Source organism: Bos indicus x Bos taurus, chromosome 16 (assembly GCF_003369695.1).
Source record: "Bos indicus x Bos taurus breed Angus x Brahman F1 hybrid chromosome 16, Bos_hybrid_MaternalHap_v2.0, whole genome shotgun sequence".
Taxonomy (NCBI): Eukaryota; Metazoa; Chordata; class Mammalia; order Artiodactyla; family Bovidae; genus Bos; species Bos indicus x Bos taurus.
Genome location: NC_040091.1, coordinates 4,861,037 through 4,877,988, shown reverse-complemented (window position 1 = coordinate 4,877,988; position 16,952 = coordinate 4,861,037). Strand labels below are relative to the sequence as shown.

The 16,952-nt window shown below is 38.0% G+C and overlaps 1 protein-coding gene across 1 annotated transcript in view; it reads right to left on the bottom strand.

Annotated features, from left to right (window-relative positions):
* Nucleotides 1–1,293: 1,293 nt before the first annotated feature.
* LOC113906354 (zona pellucida sperm-binding protein 3 receptor-like) overlaps nucleotides 1,294–16,952 on the bottom strand; it is a 63,058-nt gene continuing 47,399 nt past the window's right edge. Inside the window, exons 11-12 of the mRNA XM_027564360.1 lie at nucleotides 15,906–16,088; nucleotides 1,294–3,036 (exon numbers count right to left, since the gene is read on the bottom strand). Coding sequence (XP_027420161.1) covers nucleotides 2,762–3,036; nucleotides 15,906–16,088 — 458 coding nt within the window. The 3' untranslated portion in view covers nucleotides 1,294–2,761. The remainder of the gene's footprint in view (nucleotides 3,037–15,905; nucleotides 16,089–16,952) is intronic.

Below are 16,952 nucleotides of genomic sequence, written 5' to 3'. Positions count from 1 at the left end.
GCAATTCCATCCTTAGGTATTTGTGCAACAAGAATACATACGTTCGGCAAAAGACACATGAAAAGATGTTTATAGCCAAGAAAACTGAAAATAAATGTCCATTAAAAATGGAATAAACATGTAAATTGTGATATAATCATACAACAATGAAATACTTAATAGAAATGGAAATGAATGAACCTTAACTACATACAAGATAGATGAATCTCACACATACAATATTTAGTGGGAAAAGTCATGAAAGAAAGAATACATAATGTATTATTCCATTTCTGTAAAGTTAAATAACATAAACCAATTTGTGCTCTTAAAAGTGAGCATAGTGGAATCCTTTGCAGGGATAGAGTGGTGAGTTAGTAACTAACAAGTGAGCAATAAAGGACTTCTGCACTTTCAGCGTTGTTGTTGTTGTTGTTTCATTGCTTTGGTTTCTAGTTACATAAATGTTTTACTTTGAGAATCCAAAATGCTTTGTGCCCTATTCTGTTCATAAAGAGTAGGTAGAGTTTGGATATATTGAGATGTGGAGTAAAAGCATTCAAGCAAAAGTAACTTATAAATACCTTTGAATTTCCTGGTTTGCATTCTTTCTGAGGTACCAAAAAAAAAAAAAAAGAAGAAGAACTTAGTTGCAGATATTTGTGGATTTTTGTACTAGAAATGTGTCATATTCTATGTGACATACTAACCAAGATGACTTGTGAACCCATGAGTAGTCATTAGTTAAATCCATTTCATCTAGTCAAGGTCATTTTTTAAATTTTATTTATTTTTAATTGAAGGATAATCACAATATTGTGTTGGTTTTTGCCATACATCAACATGAATCAGCCCTAGATATAAAGGAGGTCATTTTAATTGTTACAACAAAAGACTTGCATGTCCTCTAAGCAGCATGTAGCCAAAACAATCAGATGTTTGCCCATTGTTTTCCAGGGACGTGGAGTCAGTTGCATCTGGTTGGACCTAAGCTGGTTGACACTAGATAGGACCACTGACCCTCCAACTGGGCATTCACCAGTGTCCATTTGATGACATTTTGAACTTGCAGAGGCCCATAGCTTAGGTATACTTGTGTAAATGACAATTACTATGCCTTTTCCCAATCACCTTTCCCCATACTCCACATACTCCCTGTGCCTCATACCCTCCCAGCTTCTTCATTCTTTATTTCATAAATACCCAAGCCCTGTGCCTTCAGAGAAGTGGATTTGAGATTTGTTCTCCTTGTAAGCTTTGGTTTGCTGTGCGTGGAACAACGGACATGGCACAGTAACGACAACAGAGACAATGTGATATTTGAAAAATGCTTATTTAATTAACCAGTGCTTCAAGTCCAGAAGATTAAATATTTGAATCAGAAAAGTCTAGATAATCAAAAATTACACATTTTCAGTAGCAATCACCATAATCCCAGCTCTCCAAGCCAAGACACTTATTACAGTAAGTGATGGTGCTTAAGGAACAGCACATTTGTTGACCAGAGACTCTGTACATTGATCTAAAGGCAAAAATAACCCCTTTCTTTCCTCTTTTTAAGAGAATGTCTCAGTGATGCCCTTAAACTTGACTCTCTCCTTCCAATTGTTTAAGAGGAGCTCCTATCAGGCAGCAAGTGCACATGGGGGCTGATTGTCACAAGTTTAAAGCTGCCACCTCAGAATGATTTTCAAAAAACCTTCCCTCCACCCTAAAGGCTTTGCAGGTGAGTGGGATCAGCTCTGGCTCCAGGGCCTGGAGATCTCCCGCTGCCAAAGGCCTGCAGAAGAGGGGCACACTGAGCATGGGGGGCCACGCAGCTGAGGATAGCCAAGCACCTAGAATGCTGCTGCTGTCAGGGAAAGGCCCAGTCCAGGAGGCAGTTTTTGAAGGTACGGGAGGTTGGGGGGGAGGGGGTTTAGTCGCTAAGTCGTGTCTGACTCTTGCGACCCCATGGACTGTAGCCCACCAGGCTCCTCTGTCCATGGGATTCTCCAGGCAAGAATACTGGAGTGGGTTGCCATTTCCTTCTCCAGGGGGATCTTCCTGACCCAGGGATCAAACCCGGGTCTCCTGCACTGCAGGCAGAGTCTTTACCAACCAGGCTATGAGGGAAGTAAAGGTACAGGGCATCTGCCTAATTCAAAGCCCTGACCTACACAAATGTGCATATTCTACTTAAATGGCTGGAAGAATTGGTGAGCTGGCCAGGGTATCCTTCAATAAAAAACGTCTGGTCCTTAAAGACAGTTTATACAACTCTAGGGTCGTTTTTCATATCCTGCAGGCTTGGGAGACACTGCCTGAAGTGTCTGCCTGTGTGCACTTGCTCACAGACTTCCTAAAAGTGATTTAAAGAAAAGAGGAGGCAAAGGGGTCGGGAGGATTTAAGAGGCATTACTAACAAATGCAAGCTTGTCTGGTGGATGGATAGATGAGTAGAATATCAAGAAAGATTGCATCCTAGCAAAGGTGACCATTCAGGCCAAGCCCAAACCTGTTCTGAGCAGCAGCCAAGCAGAGGTGAAGCAGAAAAGATGCAGAGATGCAAAGGAGACCTAGAGCACCCCCGAAAGGATAACTGAGGAATGATTCTAATGACCAATAAGGAATGGAGCAAGCAGCATTTATTATATAAAATGTAGAGCCAAGGGTAAGGATACCTGGGACTATGGGAACCCACCAAATCTAGCAGGGAAAGTTGCCTCTGCCAGCTCACCACAGTGCTTCAAGGTGGAAAGTGGTGGTACTTTTAGTGAGTTGTTTATACAGCTTGACAAAGTCAGATCTCACCTGTGCTGGCTGGGATAAGTGCTTTGGGGGAGGCATAATTTTTAAGGTTTGAAAGGGACATACAGGGACATACATGGGTGCAATTTACCCAGTGACATGTGGGCACGGTTGGGTGCCAGGTGGTATTCTCTGAGCAAGTGATACTCTGGGGACCGACCAAACTAAACCCAGAGTTACACTGGACGGTGACATTCTCAGATGCAACATACTTTTCCTTATCCACGGACAGCTTTCCATTTTCTACCTTGGGTTTCAAACACGTAACTGTAAGGGAAACATATTTTTGAGCACACTGTTTCTCAATAAAAGGCAATATAACAGCATTTAACAATCAGAATGATGAGAAAGTCTGTTCATAAGTTACACTCAGGTCTTTCAAGTTGTTCTATATTATCTTTCATTTTCATAATACAATAGTATTATAATAGCAATAATACAAATTACAGTAGTAATAATTAACATTTGTTGAGCAAGTCCTTTTGTCAGTCATGTGCTAAATCCTTTACATGCCTTATCTCATTTAATTCCCACTACAACTCTGATCAGATACTACAGAGAAACTGTAAAATAATTTCCTCAGTGTCACATCCTTTTAGGCAGCAGAAACTTTGCTCTTAGTTGCTACACCCGCTGCCAGCCTTGATCTACATATGGTCTTAGGTATATACTTTTCATTGTTCAGGCCTCATAATCTTCCTGAGCTAAATGAAATTGTTAGAAAAATCATGAAAATACCATGGACATAATGGATGGTATTCTACAGAAAGCATTCACAGTAAATCTCAGTTTGCCTGCCTTGGGCCTTCTCTGAAGCTGGAGAACTATAATTGGAATTGAAGAGGGGGCAGTTACTGCCCTCAGGGCAACCCTAAACTATGGGAGACAGAAAGCAGTGGATAAACACCTCAGTTTCCCACCCTTCAGACAGACAATTTTAAAAGGCATTCCTTATACTTAGTGGTCTCAAAGAACTGAGCACCTACTGTTTACGATACTTATCTTTTCCTTTTTTCCCTGTTTCCATGTCATCCTGCACGCCTGCTCCCCAAGATCCTAGTTCCCATTTTTGGAGCCGAGCGCATCCAAAATGAACCACTGGTACTCCAGTCATTTTGTCAAGCTTGGCTTTCAGAGTAACCCAAACTATGGTACCCAATAATCTCTATCGTGTTGGTGTGAAGAATCTTTCACAATGATGACATTTCGTTTCTTAACCTGATTAGAGACAGATCTTTATAGCCCTAGGTACTCATTTCTTCTGCTTTCTGGCATTTAAACTATCAGATGGATCAGCAAGGCTGAGTTAGAGCAAGAAATGTCACTAGACATCAAAGGCTCCCCTAAGTTAATTCCTCAATGTGGGAGCTTCCATTTTTACAGAAGTTTATAAATGCTTCTTGCCCTCTTGACTTATAAATACAGAGCTTTGTAGGATGGTGTCTCTCTTTACTGGAACATCGGGCACAGTGCTTACACAGTATATATGCAGGAAAAATGAGAAAATGAGACTTTGAGGGGGATTTTATCAACTCTGCTATTTTCTCTTGCAAGAAAACTTTTCTTCTAAGACTTTTTGTTTATGTTTTCCAACTGATAAACTTTGTTCTATAGCTCCTTGCATGGCACTAGTGATAGGTATAGTATCTGCAACCACTTTTGCACAATATTTCTTAAAAGAACAACCCCAAAGTCACCTGGTATTAAGTACTATGATCATTTGTGGAACCAAGTGGGACCATTTGAGAAATCTGTAGAATACTTGTGAAAAGCTCTCTCACTATTCTTAACTTTTTTACATGCTGGCATTTCAGGCTTCCGTGTGCCATCTTCTTGGCATACACTTTTTCCATCAGGAGAAACAGGCTAATCGCCTCCATCACATGTATATGAAATATGGTCCTCATTGGTATACTCACTCCTAACAGGAAAACCTCTCTTTTCATTTGTGATTCTAACAGTCTCCATCCCTTGTGTTGAGCAGTATACCTCTGATAAATAAAAAATGATACTCATGTTTAAGAAAATCATCAGGGAGACATGCAAACCTGTCTCAGGAACTGATAAAATTGACAAGAGGTCAGCATGGAAATGGATGCATATTTGAATAGCACCATTAGCAAATTCAAAAATTTCAAATTTGCACCCCAAAATTGCAAAATACACTTTTCAAGTACATGCTAAACATTTGCAAAAAATTACTTCATGCTTTGCAATAAAAGAAGTCTCAATAAATTTAAAGGACTGAGATCATATAGACTACTATTTTAAAACTTTAACATTATCTACTATTTATGAACATTTATACTTATGCCATAACAGTTTCACTCTTGCATGTTTATCCGGCATACATCTGTGCACCCAAAGACATACAAGAATACTAAAAGCAGAATTATTCTTAATAACTCTAAACTGGAAACAATCCAAATGCCCATCAAGAAGAGAATGAATAACTCAATTATATATATGTTACAAGGGAGTAATAAACAGGTATACAAAGAAACATACCAGAGCTTCAATCCAGAATATGAATATCACAAATATAATGTGATCAAAAGAAGCAAAGTACAAACACCAAACCATTCTATTTATATAAAGCTCTAAAATATATGTTGTAAGTCAGCCGAACATTTACCTTTGGATAGGAAAGTGACTGACGACTGGCTAACGCCATGGGGATACCTCTCAGTGGTTACATGGGGGTGTTTGCTGTGCTCTCTTCTGTGTGTTACTCTTCAACAAAAATGTTGAAAACTTAGGTGCTAAAGGAAGCCTGTATAAAATTTTAATTTTCAACATTTTTTCATGAACAATAATAAATTCTTAATTCATCTTTTTGTGATCTTCCTTGGGGTTACCACATCCAGAATGATTGGAACTGCCTATTAACATATACCTCTTGGCAAGTCTTTATTGACTTATATATACCTCTCTCTCTATTGTCAAGGATGAAGAAATAAATATTTTCAGAGTTTTATATCAGCTTTAGAGGTAATACACAGGATGAAATTTAGTCATTGCCTGAGGTCAGGGTTTTTTCTTCTTTTGTTGTAAAATTGAAGAGAAAGAATACTTTAGAACCTTTATTTGGATGTCTGCTTCTGATCAAGACGGAATAACAAGGATAGGATTCACTCTCAGCCTGGAACAATTTAAAAAGGGCAAAGGGGGAAAAGACAAACTAAGTGAAATAATGTTTTTTGACATAAAGTATCAAGCAGTAAGAAGACATTGGGCCCTAGTAGTGAGGAAGCAAATGAGAAAAGCTCTCTGATGGTCACAGTCTGAGAGTTTTCAGGCTTCAGCACAGAGAGGGGAGAACCAAGGCAGAAACTCCACCTCTCCCTGAAGGTTATTAAGAAGTTAATGAAATAGAGATGGAAGTTCAGAGAGGTCAGTGTTCACAGGGCAGAGTGACAAAGAGAAAATGTCTGGTCAGAGACAGAGCATTGCAGATCTTCAAAGGATCCCCTTCAAGTTTTCAGCTACATGTTAAGTTTCAGCTGCATGTAAGCAAATAACCAACAAAGAACCCCAAAGAGCAGAGAAAACAATATCTATATTCACTCAGGCCTGAATATAGCTCATTTTACCACCAGATAGACTGGAAAGCCTCATATTTTGTGGGGAATTGATAAAATAATCAGAATAATATTGTCTCTGCAGGGGGCTTCTCTGATCCCTCTAGACAAAGCTAAAAAGCAAGACTGAAGATAATCAGCTTCCAAATAATTTAACTGCATCCCAGACTAAATTCAAAGATATTTTCAACAAATTCAAAAATATCCAGCACCAAAACATCACATTCAAAATGTCTGGTATTCAACTTTAAAACTACAATAAATACAAAGAGGCAAAGAAAATATAACACATAATGAAGAGAAAACTCAATCAATCAATAGAAACAAACCCTAAAGTGACATGTGATATAGTTAGAAAATAAAGATACTAAAATGGTTATTATAACTATATTTCATATATTTAAGTATATAGATGAGAGATTGAGCATGATAAGTGGAGACATTAAAAATATTTTAAGACCACCTCTATACAACCCAGCAATCCCACTGCTGGGCATACACATGGAGGAAACCAGAATTGAAAGAGACACGTGTACCCCAATGTTCATTGCAGCACTGTTTATAATAGCCAGGACATGGAAGCAACCTAGATGTCCATCAGCAGATGAATGGATAAGAAGGCTGTGGTACATATACACAATGGAGTATTACTCAGCTATTAAAAAGAATACATTTGAATCAGCTCTAATGAGGTGGATGAAACTGGAGCCAATTATACAGAGTGAAGTAACCCAGAAAGAAAAACACCAATACAGTATACTAACACATATATATGGAATTTAGAAAGATGGTAACGACAACCCTGTATGCGAGACAGCAAAAGAGACACAGATGTATAGAACAGTCTTTTGGACTCTGTGAGAGAGGGAGGCAGGGGATGATTTGGGAGAATGGCACTAAAACATGTATAATATCATATAAGAAATGAATCGCCAGTCCAGGTTCGATGTAGGATACAGGAATCTTGGGGCTGGTGCACTGGGATGACCCAGAGGGATGGTATGAGGAGGGAGGTGGGAGGGGGGTTCAGGATGGGGAACACGTGTACACCCATGGAAGATGCATGTTGATGTATGGCAAAACCAATACAATATTGTAAAGTAAAAAAATAAATAAATAAAATAAAATAAATATTTTAAAAGACCCAACTTAAACTTATAAAAATAAAAACTTGTAGTTGAGAGGTCTCACTTAACAGATGAGTGTTTAAAAGTAAAAAAAAAAAAAAAATTTAGTCAGATTTACATTATATTAGACATACCAAAGGAAAAGATTAAGAAATTTGAACACATAACAATTATAAAAGATGAAATACCAAACATCAAAAGACTGGGGAAAAAAGAATCAGAGCTACAATCAATTGTGAAGCAATTTCAGATGGTTTCATATATGCATAAGCAGAGATCCTGAAAGAAAGAAGGGAATAGAGGTGGAAAATATTTGAGTAAATAATGGTTATAATTTATCAAGTTTTGTGAAAATTATTAACCAAAATTAAATAAACTCAATAAACTCCAGTGACAATAAACAAAAAGAAAACTGAATGAAGATACAACATATCATAATCAAATTTCCTAAAATCAAAGATAAAAAAAATTTTTTTTAATCTTTCTAATTCCAGTGGTCATGTATGGATGAGAGAGTTGGACTGTGAAGAAAGCTGAGCACTGAAGAATTGATGCTTTTGAACTGTGGTGTTGGAGAAGACTCTTGAGAGTCCCTTGGACTGCAAGGAGGTCCAACCAGTCCATCCTAAAGGAGACCAGTCCTGGGTGTTCATTGAAAGGACTGATGCTGAGCCTGAAACTCCAATACTTTGACCCCCTCATGTGAAGAGTTGATTCATTGGAAAAGACTCTGATGTTGGGAGGGATTGGGGGCAGGAGGAGAAGGGGATGACAGAGGATGAGATGGCTGGATGGCATCACTGACTCAATGGACATGAGTCTGGTTGGACTCTGGGAGTTGGTGATGGACAGGGAGGCCTGGCATGCTGCAATTCATGGGGTCGCAAAGAGTCAGATACGACTGAGCGGCTGAACTGAACTGAAAGAAAAAAGACACCCTAAATACAGAGGAGCAAAGAACAAGGCTGACAACAAACATCTTGTTGATAAAAAGTATTTTATGGTTTCACTTATATGCAAAACATAAAAACCAATCAAACTATATGAATAAAACAAACATGTGGATGCAGAGAACAGAGTAGTAGCTACCAGAGGAAAAGAGGTGGGGGGAGGGCAAAATTGGGAAAGAGATCAACTGTATGGTGATGAGTGTAAACTCAAATTCTGGTGGTGAGCATGCTGTAGTATATGCCAAATTTGAAATATACTATTGCATACATCAAACATAGAATGCTAAAAACCAATGATACTTCAACAAAAGTTAAAGAAAAAAAAAAGATAATAGGGACTTCCCCAGTGATCCAGTGGTTAAGAATCTGCCTTTCAATGCAGAGGACTCAGGTTCAATCCCTGTTTGGGGAACTAATATCCCACGTGCAATGGGGCAAGTAAGCTCCCCCCACACACCCCACAACTACTGAGCCTGCACACTTGGGAGCCCACATGCAATATCAGAGAGAAACCTGACCACCACAACAAAAAGATCCCACATGCCACAGCGAAGGTCCCACTTGCTGCAACTAAGACCTGATACAGCCAAATAAATAAGTATTTTTTTAAAGAAGACAATAGAAGCAATATTTTTAAAGTAGCAAAAGAAAAAAAACAATCTAGAATTCTCTACTCAGAAAAAATATCTTCCAAATACAAAGGCAAACTAAATTTTTTTTCAAACGTTTAAACCTAAAAGAATTCATTACCAGCATGTCTAAATTATAGGAAATATTGGTGGAAGTAATTCAAGCAAGAGGAAGATGATACCAGATAGAAATCTGTATCTACACAAAGGATGAAGAGCATCAGAAATGGTAAATATGTAAATAAGTAGAAAGATTTTCCCTTGATGTGTCCTTCAGTAAGGAAATAGCTGAACATCTATGGGATATTTATACCATGGAATACTATTCAGCAATAAAAGGGAATAAATTATTGATGTACATAATCACATCTATCAATTTGAAAATAATTGTGCTGAATGAAAAAAGCCTTATAAAAAAGCATATTATTTCATCTGTATAAAATTCTAGAAAATGTGAGCCAATCTATGAACCAATGCGAGCCAATGTGAGCAGAGCAATGAATTTCTGGGGACAGTGAGGGAAGGGCTTGAGGAAGAAGCATGAGAAAACTTTTCAGACAGATTGATATGTTCATTATCTTGATTGTACTGATAATTTCAAAAGTGCATACATATGTCAAATTGATAGACTTACATATTCTACATGTATGTATTTTATTGCATGTCAATAAAAAAATAAAGCTGTAAAAAAATACCTAATTTGAAATGTTCTAAAAAGCTGACATAAGGGAAATGTAATAAATACATATTTATTTTATTTTACTTTAATTGAAATGTATTTGATTTACAATGTTATGTTAGTTTCAGGTGTATAATGTAGTCAGTTATACATACACACACAGACACAAATGTACATATATTAATATGCATCAAATAAATATACTTTTTAAAGCTGTAGTAATTTTCTCTCAGATAACACTTTTCCACACTAGATTTCTTTTTAAATAATTTAGAATAAAATACTCTAGCTCTCTAATTGCAAATAAATCTAGAATTATCTCTGTATCTGTCAAACTTCTTAATTTTTCAAAATAAGCCTTAAAATGTCATAGTAATACCTGACATTTATATCAGGTTATAATTTACCCATAAATATCACCAATTACAAATATATGGATATAGCACATTTGTGACAACTTGGATATACAACTTTTCATTTTATGATTTATAGACGGTAAAAAGTTTTTTGTTTTTAACATAGCGGTCATTGAAACTTTAAACCTAACTTAGAAAACAGGTTGATTTTTAAGAATCTGTGAGCCTCTATTTATATATGAGAAACTAATATATTAGCTGTTTTTTCTACTCATTATGGTAGATTCCTCCAAAGATGCTATTTATTCACCCTCCTATTCTTCTTTAAATATGCTTTTAATTTTGTTTTTTTATTAATAAAATATTCCCTATGTTCCCAATAGAATCATAGTCATATTATGAATATCATTCTTTTCAAGTGTATTTAGTTAATTCCTGATATTGAATATTGATTTCTCAATAGGTTGATCTAAACCAGGACTGCTCATTATTTGTCTCTACATAATATGTTAAAATCTAACTGTATGGAATCCATGTAGTCTGGGTCTCCTTGATGTCACTTACACAATGACAGAATTCTTGTAGTCTGAATGGAGTAATTTTCCTCATTTCCCAACATTCCCATCTAAGACCAGAAGAGCATCCACCGATCCCTCACCTCCTTGCTCACTTTTCCCAAAGGAAAAGGAGGTGGAGGAAGAGACAATGGGAGTGTCTCATCTATGAAAAAGTCTCTCCATTTCTGGTCAAGGCTTTCTTCCTCCTATGGCAGGACCTAACTCCTGAGTCTATGTTCCCTAGACCAGGTAAGGAGGCCCAGATCTTGCCTAAAGGGGAATTACAATAGAAGTTGTACTGTCCCCCAGATACTATAACACTGTCAGCAGGAACTTCATGACTTGAGCTTGAACTTCGCCTCCACTTAGCTCTTGGATTTTGCTTTTCTCCCCTACTGAATATGATGCCAAAGACACACATGGATTGAAGAGAGGATACATGTCTGTCATGTAGCCCCTTCACGGAACACAGCCTTGTTCTCTTGGTGAAAAGATTTGCCTAACTCAATGAAATGATAAGCCATGCCATGTGGGGCCACCCAAAATGGGCATCTAGTGAAGAGTTCTGACAAAAAGTGGACTACTGGAGAAGGAAGTGACAATCCACTCCAGTATTCTTGCCATGAGAACTCCGGGAACAGTATGAAAAAGCAAAAAGATATGACACCCGAAGACAAGCCTTCTAGGGCAAAAGCTTTTCAGTATGTTACTAGGGAGGAGTGAAGGGCAGTTACTAATAGCTCTAGAAAGAATGAAGTCGCTGGTCCAAGGCAGAAATGACACTCCATTGTGGATGTGTCTGGTGATGAAAGTAAAGTCCAATGCCATAAAGGACCTATTGCATAGGAACCTGGAATGTTAGGTCCATGAATCAAGGTAAATTAGATGCGGTCAAACAGGAGATGGAAGAGTGAACATCGATATCTGAGGAATCAGTGAGCTAAAATGGATGGCAATGGGCGAATTTAATTCAGAAAGTGAAAGTCACTCAGTTGTGTCCGACTCTTCACGACCCCATGGACTATGCAGTCCATGAAATTCTCCAGGCCAGAATACTGGCGTGGGTAGCCTTTCCCTTCTCCAGGGGATCTTCCAAACCCAGGGAGAGGACCCAGGTCTCCCGCATTGCAAGCAGATTCTTTACCAGCTGATCCACAAGGGAAAACCTTAATTCAGATGACTATTCTATCTGCTACTGTGGGCAAGAATCTTTTAGAAGAAATGGAGTGGCCCTCATAGTCAAACAAAAGAGTATGAAATGCAGGACCTGGGTCCAATCTCAAAAGCAACAGAATGATCTCAGTTTGTTTCCAAGGCAAACCATTCAGTTTCACAGTAATCCAAATCTATGCCCCAACCACTAATGCTGAAGAAGCTGAAGCTGACTGGTTCTATGAAGACCTACAACACTTTCTAGAACTAACATCAAAAAACCCGTGGCAGATTTATGTTGATGTATGGCAAAACCAATACAATATTGTAAAGTAATTAGCCTCTAATTAAAATAAGTAAATTTAAATTTTAAAAAAAATGTTCTTTTCTTCATAGAATGCAAAAAGAGGAAGTCCAGAGATATCTGGAATAACAGGTGAGTTTGGCCTTGGAGTACAGAATGAAGCAGGGAAAAGGCTAACAAGTTTGGTCAAGAGAACACACTGGTCATAGCAAACAGCTTTTCCAGCAACCCAAAAGATGACTCTGCACATGGACATCACCTTATGGTCAATACCGAAATCAGATTGATTATATTCTTTGCACCCAAAGATGGAGAATCTCTATACAGACAGGAAAAACAAGACCTGGAGCTGACTGTGGTTCAGAGCATGAGCTCCTTGTTGTAAAATTCAGGCTTAAACTGAAGAAAGTAGGGGAAACCACTAAGTCATTCAGGTACGACCTAAATCAAACCCCTTATGATTACACAGTAAAGGTGATGAATAGATCCAAGGGGTTAGATCTGGTAGAGAGAATGCCCCAAAAAAATTTAGAAAGATGGTAACGATAACCCTGTATACGAGGCAGCAAAAGAGACACTGACGTATAGAACAGTCTTATGGACTCTGTGGAAGAGGGAGAGGGTGGGAAGATTTGGGAGAATGGCATTGAAACATGTAAAATATCATGTATGAAACGAGATGCCAGTCCAGGTTCAATGCACGATACTGGATGCTTGGGGCTGGTGCACTGGGACGACCCAGAGGGATGGTATGGGGAGGGAGGAGGGAGGAGGGTTCAGGATGGGGAACACATGTATACCTGTGGTGGATTCATTTTGATATTTGGCAAAACTAATACAATTATGTAAAGTTTAAAAATAAAATAAAATTAAAAAAAAAAGAAAGAAAAAAAATTAAAAAAAAAAAAAACTACACACAGAGGTTCATAACATTGTACAGGAGGCAGTGACCAAAACCATCCCAAAGAAAAATAAATGCAAAAAGGCAAAGTGGTTATCTGAGGAGGCCTTACAAACATCTGAGGGAAGAAGTGAAGTAAAATGCAAAGGAGAAAGTGAAAGACATACCCAACTGAATGCAGAGTTCCAGAGAAGAGCAAGGAGAGATAAGAAAGCTTTCTGAAATGAACAATGCAAAGAAATCAAGGAAAGCAATAGAATGGGAAAGATGAGAGATCTCGTCAAGAAAATTGGAGATACCAAGAAAACATATGCAAGGATGGATGTAATAAAGGACAAGAATGGTAAGGACCTAACAAAAGCAGAAGAGATTAAGAAGAGATGGCAAAAAAACACAGAAGAACTATACAAAAATGGTCTTAACAACCCTGATAACCATGATGGCATGGTCACTCATCTAGAGTCAGATATACTGGAGTGTGAAGTCAAGTGGGCCTTAGGTCTTAAGAAGCATTACTATGAACAAGGCTAGGTGCATGTGATGGAATCCCAACTGAGCTATTTAACATCCTAAAGATGATGCTGTTAAAGTGCTGCACTCAATATGCCAGCAAATTTGAAAAAGTCAGCAGTGGCTATAGGACTGGAAAAGCTCAGTTTTCATTCTAATCCCAAAGAAGGGCAGGGCCAAAGAATGTTCAAACTACCGAACAACTGTGCTCATTTCACATGCCAGCAAGGTTATGCTCAAAATCCTTCAAGCTAGGCTTCAGAAGTATGTGAACTGGGAACCTCCAGATGTGCTGGCTGGGTTTTGAAAAGGCAAGAGGAACCAGAAATCAAATTGACAGAATGCAGTACATCATAGAGAAGCAAGGGAGTTCCAGAAAAACATCTACTTCTGCATCATAGTCTATGTGAAAGCCTTTGAGTGTGTGGGTCACAACTGCGGAAAATTCTTAAAAAGATGGGAATATCTAACCACCTCACCTGTCTCCTGAGAATCCTGTATGTGAGTCAAGAAGCAACAGTTACAACCAGACAAGGAACAATGGAATGGTTGAAAACTGGGAAAGGAGAATGACAAGGCTGTATATTGTCACCCTGTTTATTTAACTTATATGCAGAGTACATAATACAAAATGTCAGGCTAAATGAATCACAAGCTGGAATCAAAACAACCTCAGATATGCAGATGATACCACTCTAATGGCAGAAAGTAAAGAGGAACTAAAGAGCCTCTTGATGATGGTGAAAGAAGAGAGTGAAAAAGCTGACTTTAAACTCAACATTCAAATAACTAAGATCACAGCATCTGGTCCCATCACTTCATGGGCAAATAGATGGGGAAACAATGGAGACAGTGACAGACTTTATTTTCTTGGGCTCCAAAATCACTGTGGTCAGGGACTGCAGCCATGAAATTAAAAGATGCCTGCTGCTTGGAAGAAAAGCTATCACAAACCTAGACAGCATATTAAAAACCAGAGACATTGTTTTGCCAACAAAGGTCCACATAGTCAAAGCTATGGTTTTTCCAGTAGTCATATATGGGTGTGAGAGTTGGTCCATAGAGAAGGCTGTTTGCTCCTTCTATTAAAATTTTGCTGCTTTCGAATTGTGGTGCTAGAGAAGACTCGAGAGTCCCTGGGACTGCAAGGAAACCAAATGAGTCAATCCTAAAGGATCAACCCTGAATATTCATTGGAAGGGCTGTGGCTGAAGCTGAAGCTCCAATACTTTGGCCACCTATGTTAAGAGCTGGTTCATTAGAAAAGACCACGACACTAGGAAAGACTGAAGGCAAAAGGAGAATTGGGTGGCAGAGGATGAGATGGTTAGATAGCATCACTGACTGCATTTGAGCAAATTCCCAGAGATAGTAGAGGACAGAAGACCCTGGCATGCGGCAGTCCATGGGTTGCAAGTCAATGGACATGACTTAGCAATGGAACAACAACAACACGTCTGTCAATTTGCATACTTATCAAATTTTTTCACTACATATGTAAAATGTAACCTAATTCCTTGTAATGGCAGAAGGGATTGAATAAACCACAATGTAGCAGTGGCTTCCACCCCTAACTAACTCAGCTTGTGCTGGTAACTTACTCATTTCTTTTCCCATCATTAAAACGGAATTTTAAAATTTTAAAAAGAGGTAGTAACTACCTCTTAGGATCATGTGTGTGTGTCTAGTCAATCAGTTGTGTCTGACTCTGAAATCCTTTGGACTGTACCCACCAGGCTTCCCTGTCCTTGGGATTTTTCAAGCAAGAATACTGGAGTCAGTTGCCATTTCCTCCTCCAATGATCTTCCTAACCCGAGACTGAATATGCAGTAAATATTAAGTAATTGAATTAATTGAAAGTTATATATTTAGAGCAGTTCTTGATATAAAGTGTTTTATGAATGTTAACAATAAGTATCATTATATATGATGACCTATCTGTATGTATTTACAACTTCAAGGTATCAAGGCCAACATCAGCCCATAGAGCATCTATGTGCAAACTTTAAAAAGAAAAATCTTGAAGCAATTTTACCTTCATCTTTCAAAAAATTTTCAGGATATGTTTATTTCATGAGGATGAGACACTTCACTAGTGTCTACTGAAATATTTTTGTTAGGAATTAATAAATCTGCAATATCTATGATGTCACTTGTCAAAATCATGTTATAGGTACACAAAATCCTCAGACAGATAACATGAAGAAATTACTAGCAGAAAAAAATAATAAATTAAACCTTTCTCCTGACATGAGAAAATTAGAAAAAAGTACTAATTTAATGTAAAATGACTCAGATTAAAGTGGGCTTGTGCCTGTGAGCATGCTACACCCATATTTCTGGTTAACTTTAGATGCCAATTATGAAAATCCCTTTGGTGCATACTCACTGAGTTCACAAGTGGGAGGAGAAGGATGCCACTCGTCATCAACACCACAATGGATTAAATTGCTGCCATTGAGGATATAGCCTTTCTCGCAACTGAACAGAACAGAGTCGTTGAAATTATACATGGGTCCAAATCCAGAGAGAATGTTTCCATTTGGAACTTGAGGTGGATGACAGACAATATCTAAAGAAGCATAAAAAGAACATCTCAGTTATAAAAGAGAAATGGTGATAATGATGTGACTACTATTGACATATGGGTCTCCGGGAGACCCGATTCAAGCCTACATCAAGAACACACAAAGAAAATTTTTTAAAGTTGTATGTATATCCTTTTAGTGGGCTTCCCAAGTGGCTCAGTGGTAAAGAAACCACCTGCCAATGAAGGAGACAGGGATTTAACCCCAGGGTCTGGAAGATCCCCTGGAGAAGGAAATAACAACCCATGCCAGTATTCTTGTTTGGGAAATCGCATGGACAGAGGAGTCTGGCAGGCTATGGACCAAAGGGTCGCAAAGGGTCAGAAACGACTTAGCAACTAGGAATGGATGATATCCTTCTAGTTTCTAGTTCCTCGGTGAAATGAGGTCCCGTCATGTTATTCAGTGTAGAAAAAAATTGAAAAAACAATTTCTTCATTCCAGATAATAAGTTGGTGGTTGCCAGAGGTGCGGATGCAGAGTGGACAAAAGGAATGAAGGGTCAAAAGGTACAAAATTCCAGTTATAAATAAATCATGGGGATGTAGTGTACAGCATGGTGCCTGAAGTTAATACCTCTGTAATATATGTTTGAAAGTTGTTTGGAGAATGAACTTAAAACATTTCATCATAAGAAAAATTATTTTGTAACTTTGTATGGTGATAGATGTTCACTAAAGTTATTATGATCATTTCACTGTATTTACGTAAATATCAAATCACTGATGTACACCTGAAATTAGTATTATAAGTCAATTATATCTAAAAAAAAAAAAAACCCTTAGCAATATCTAAAGCCTGAAATCCAAATTCCAAAGACCCCAAATCTTCCTCTTCTAATGGCCTAC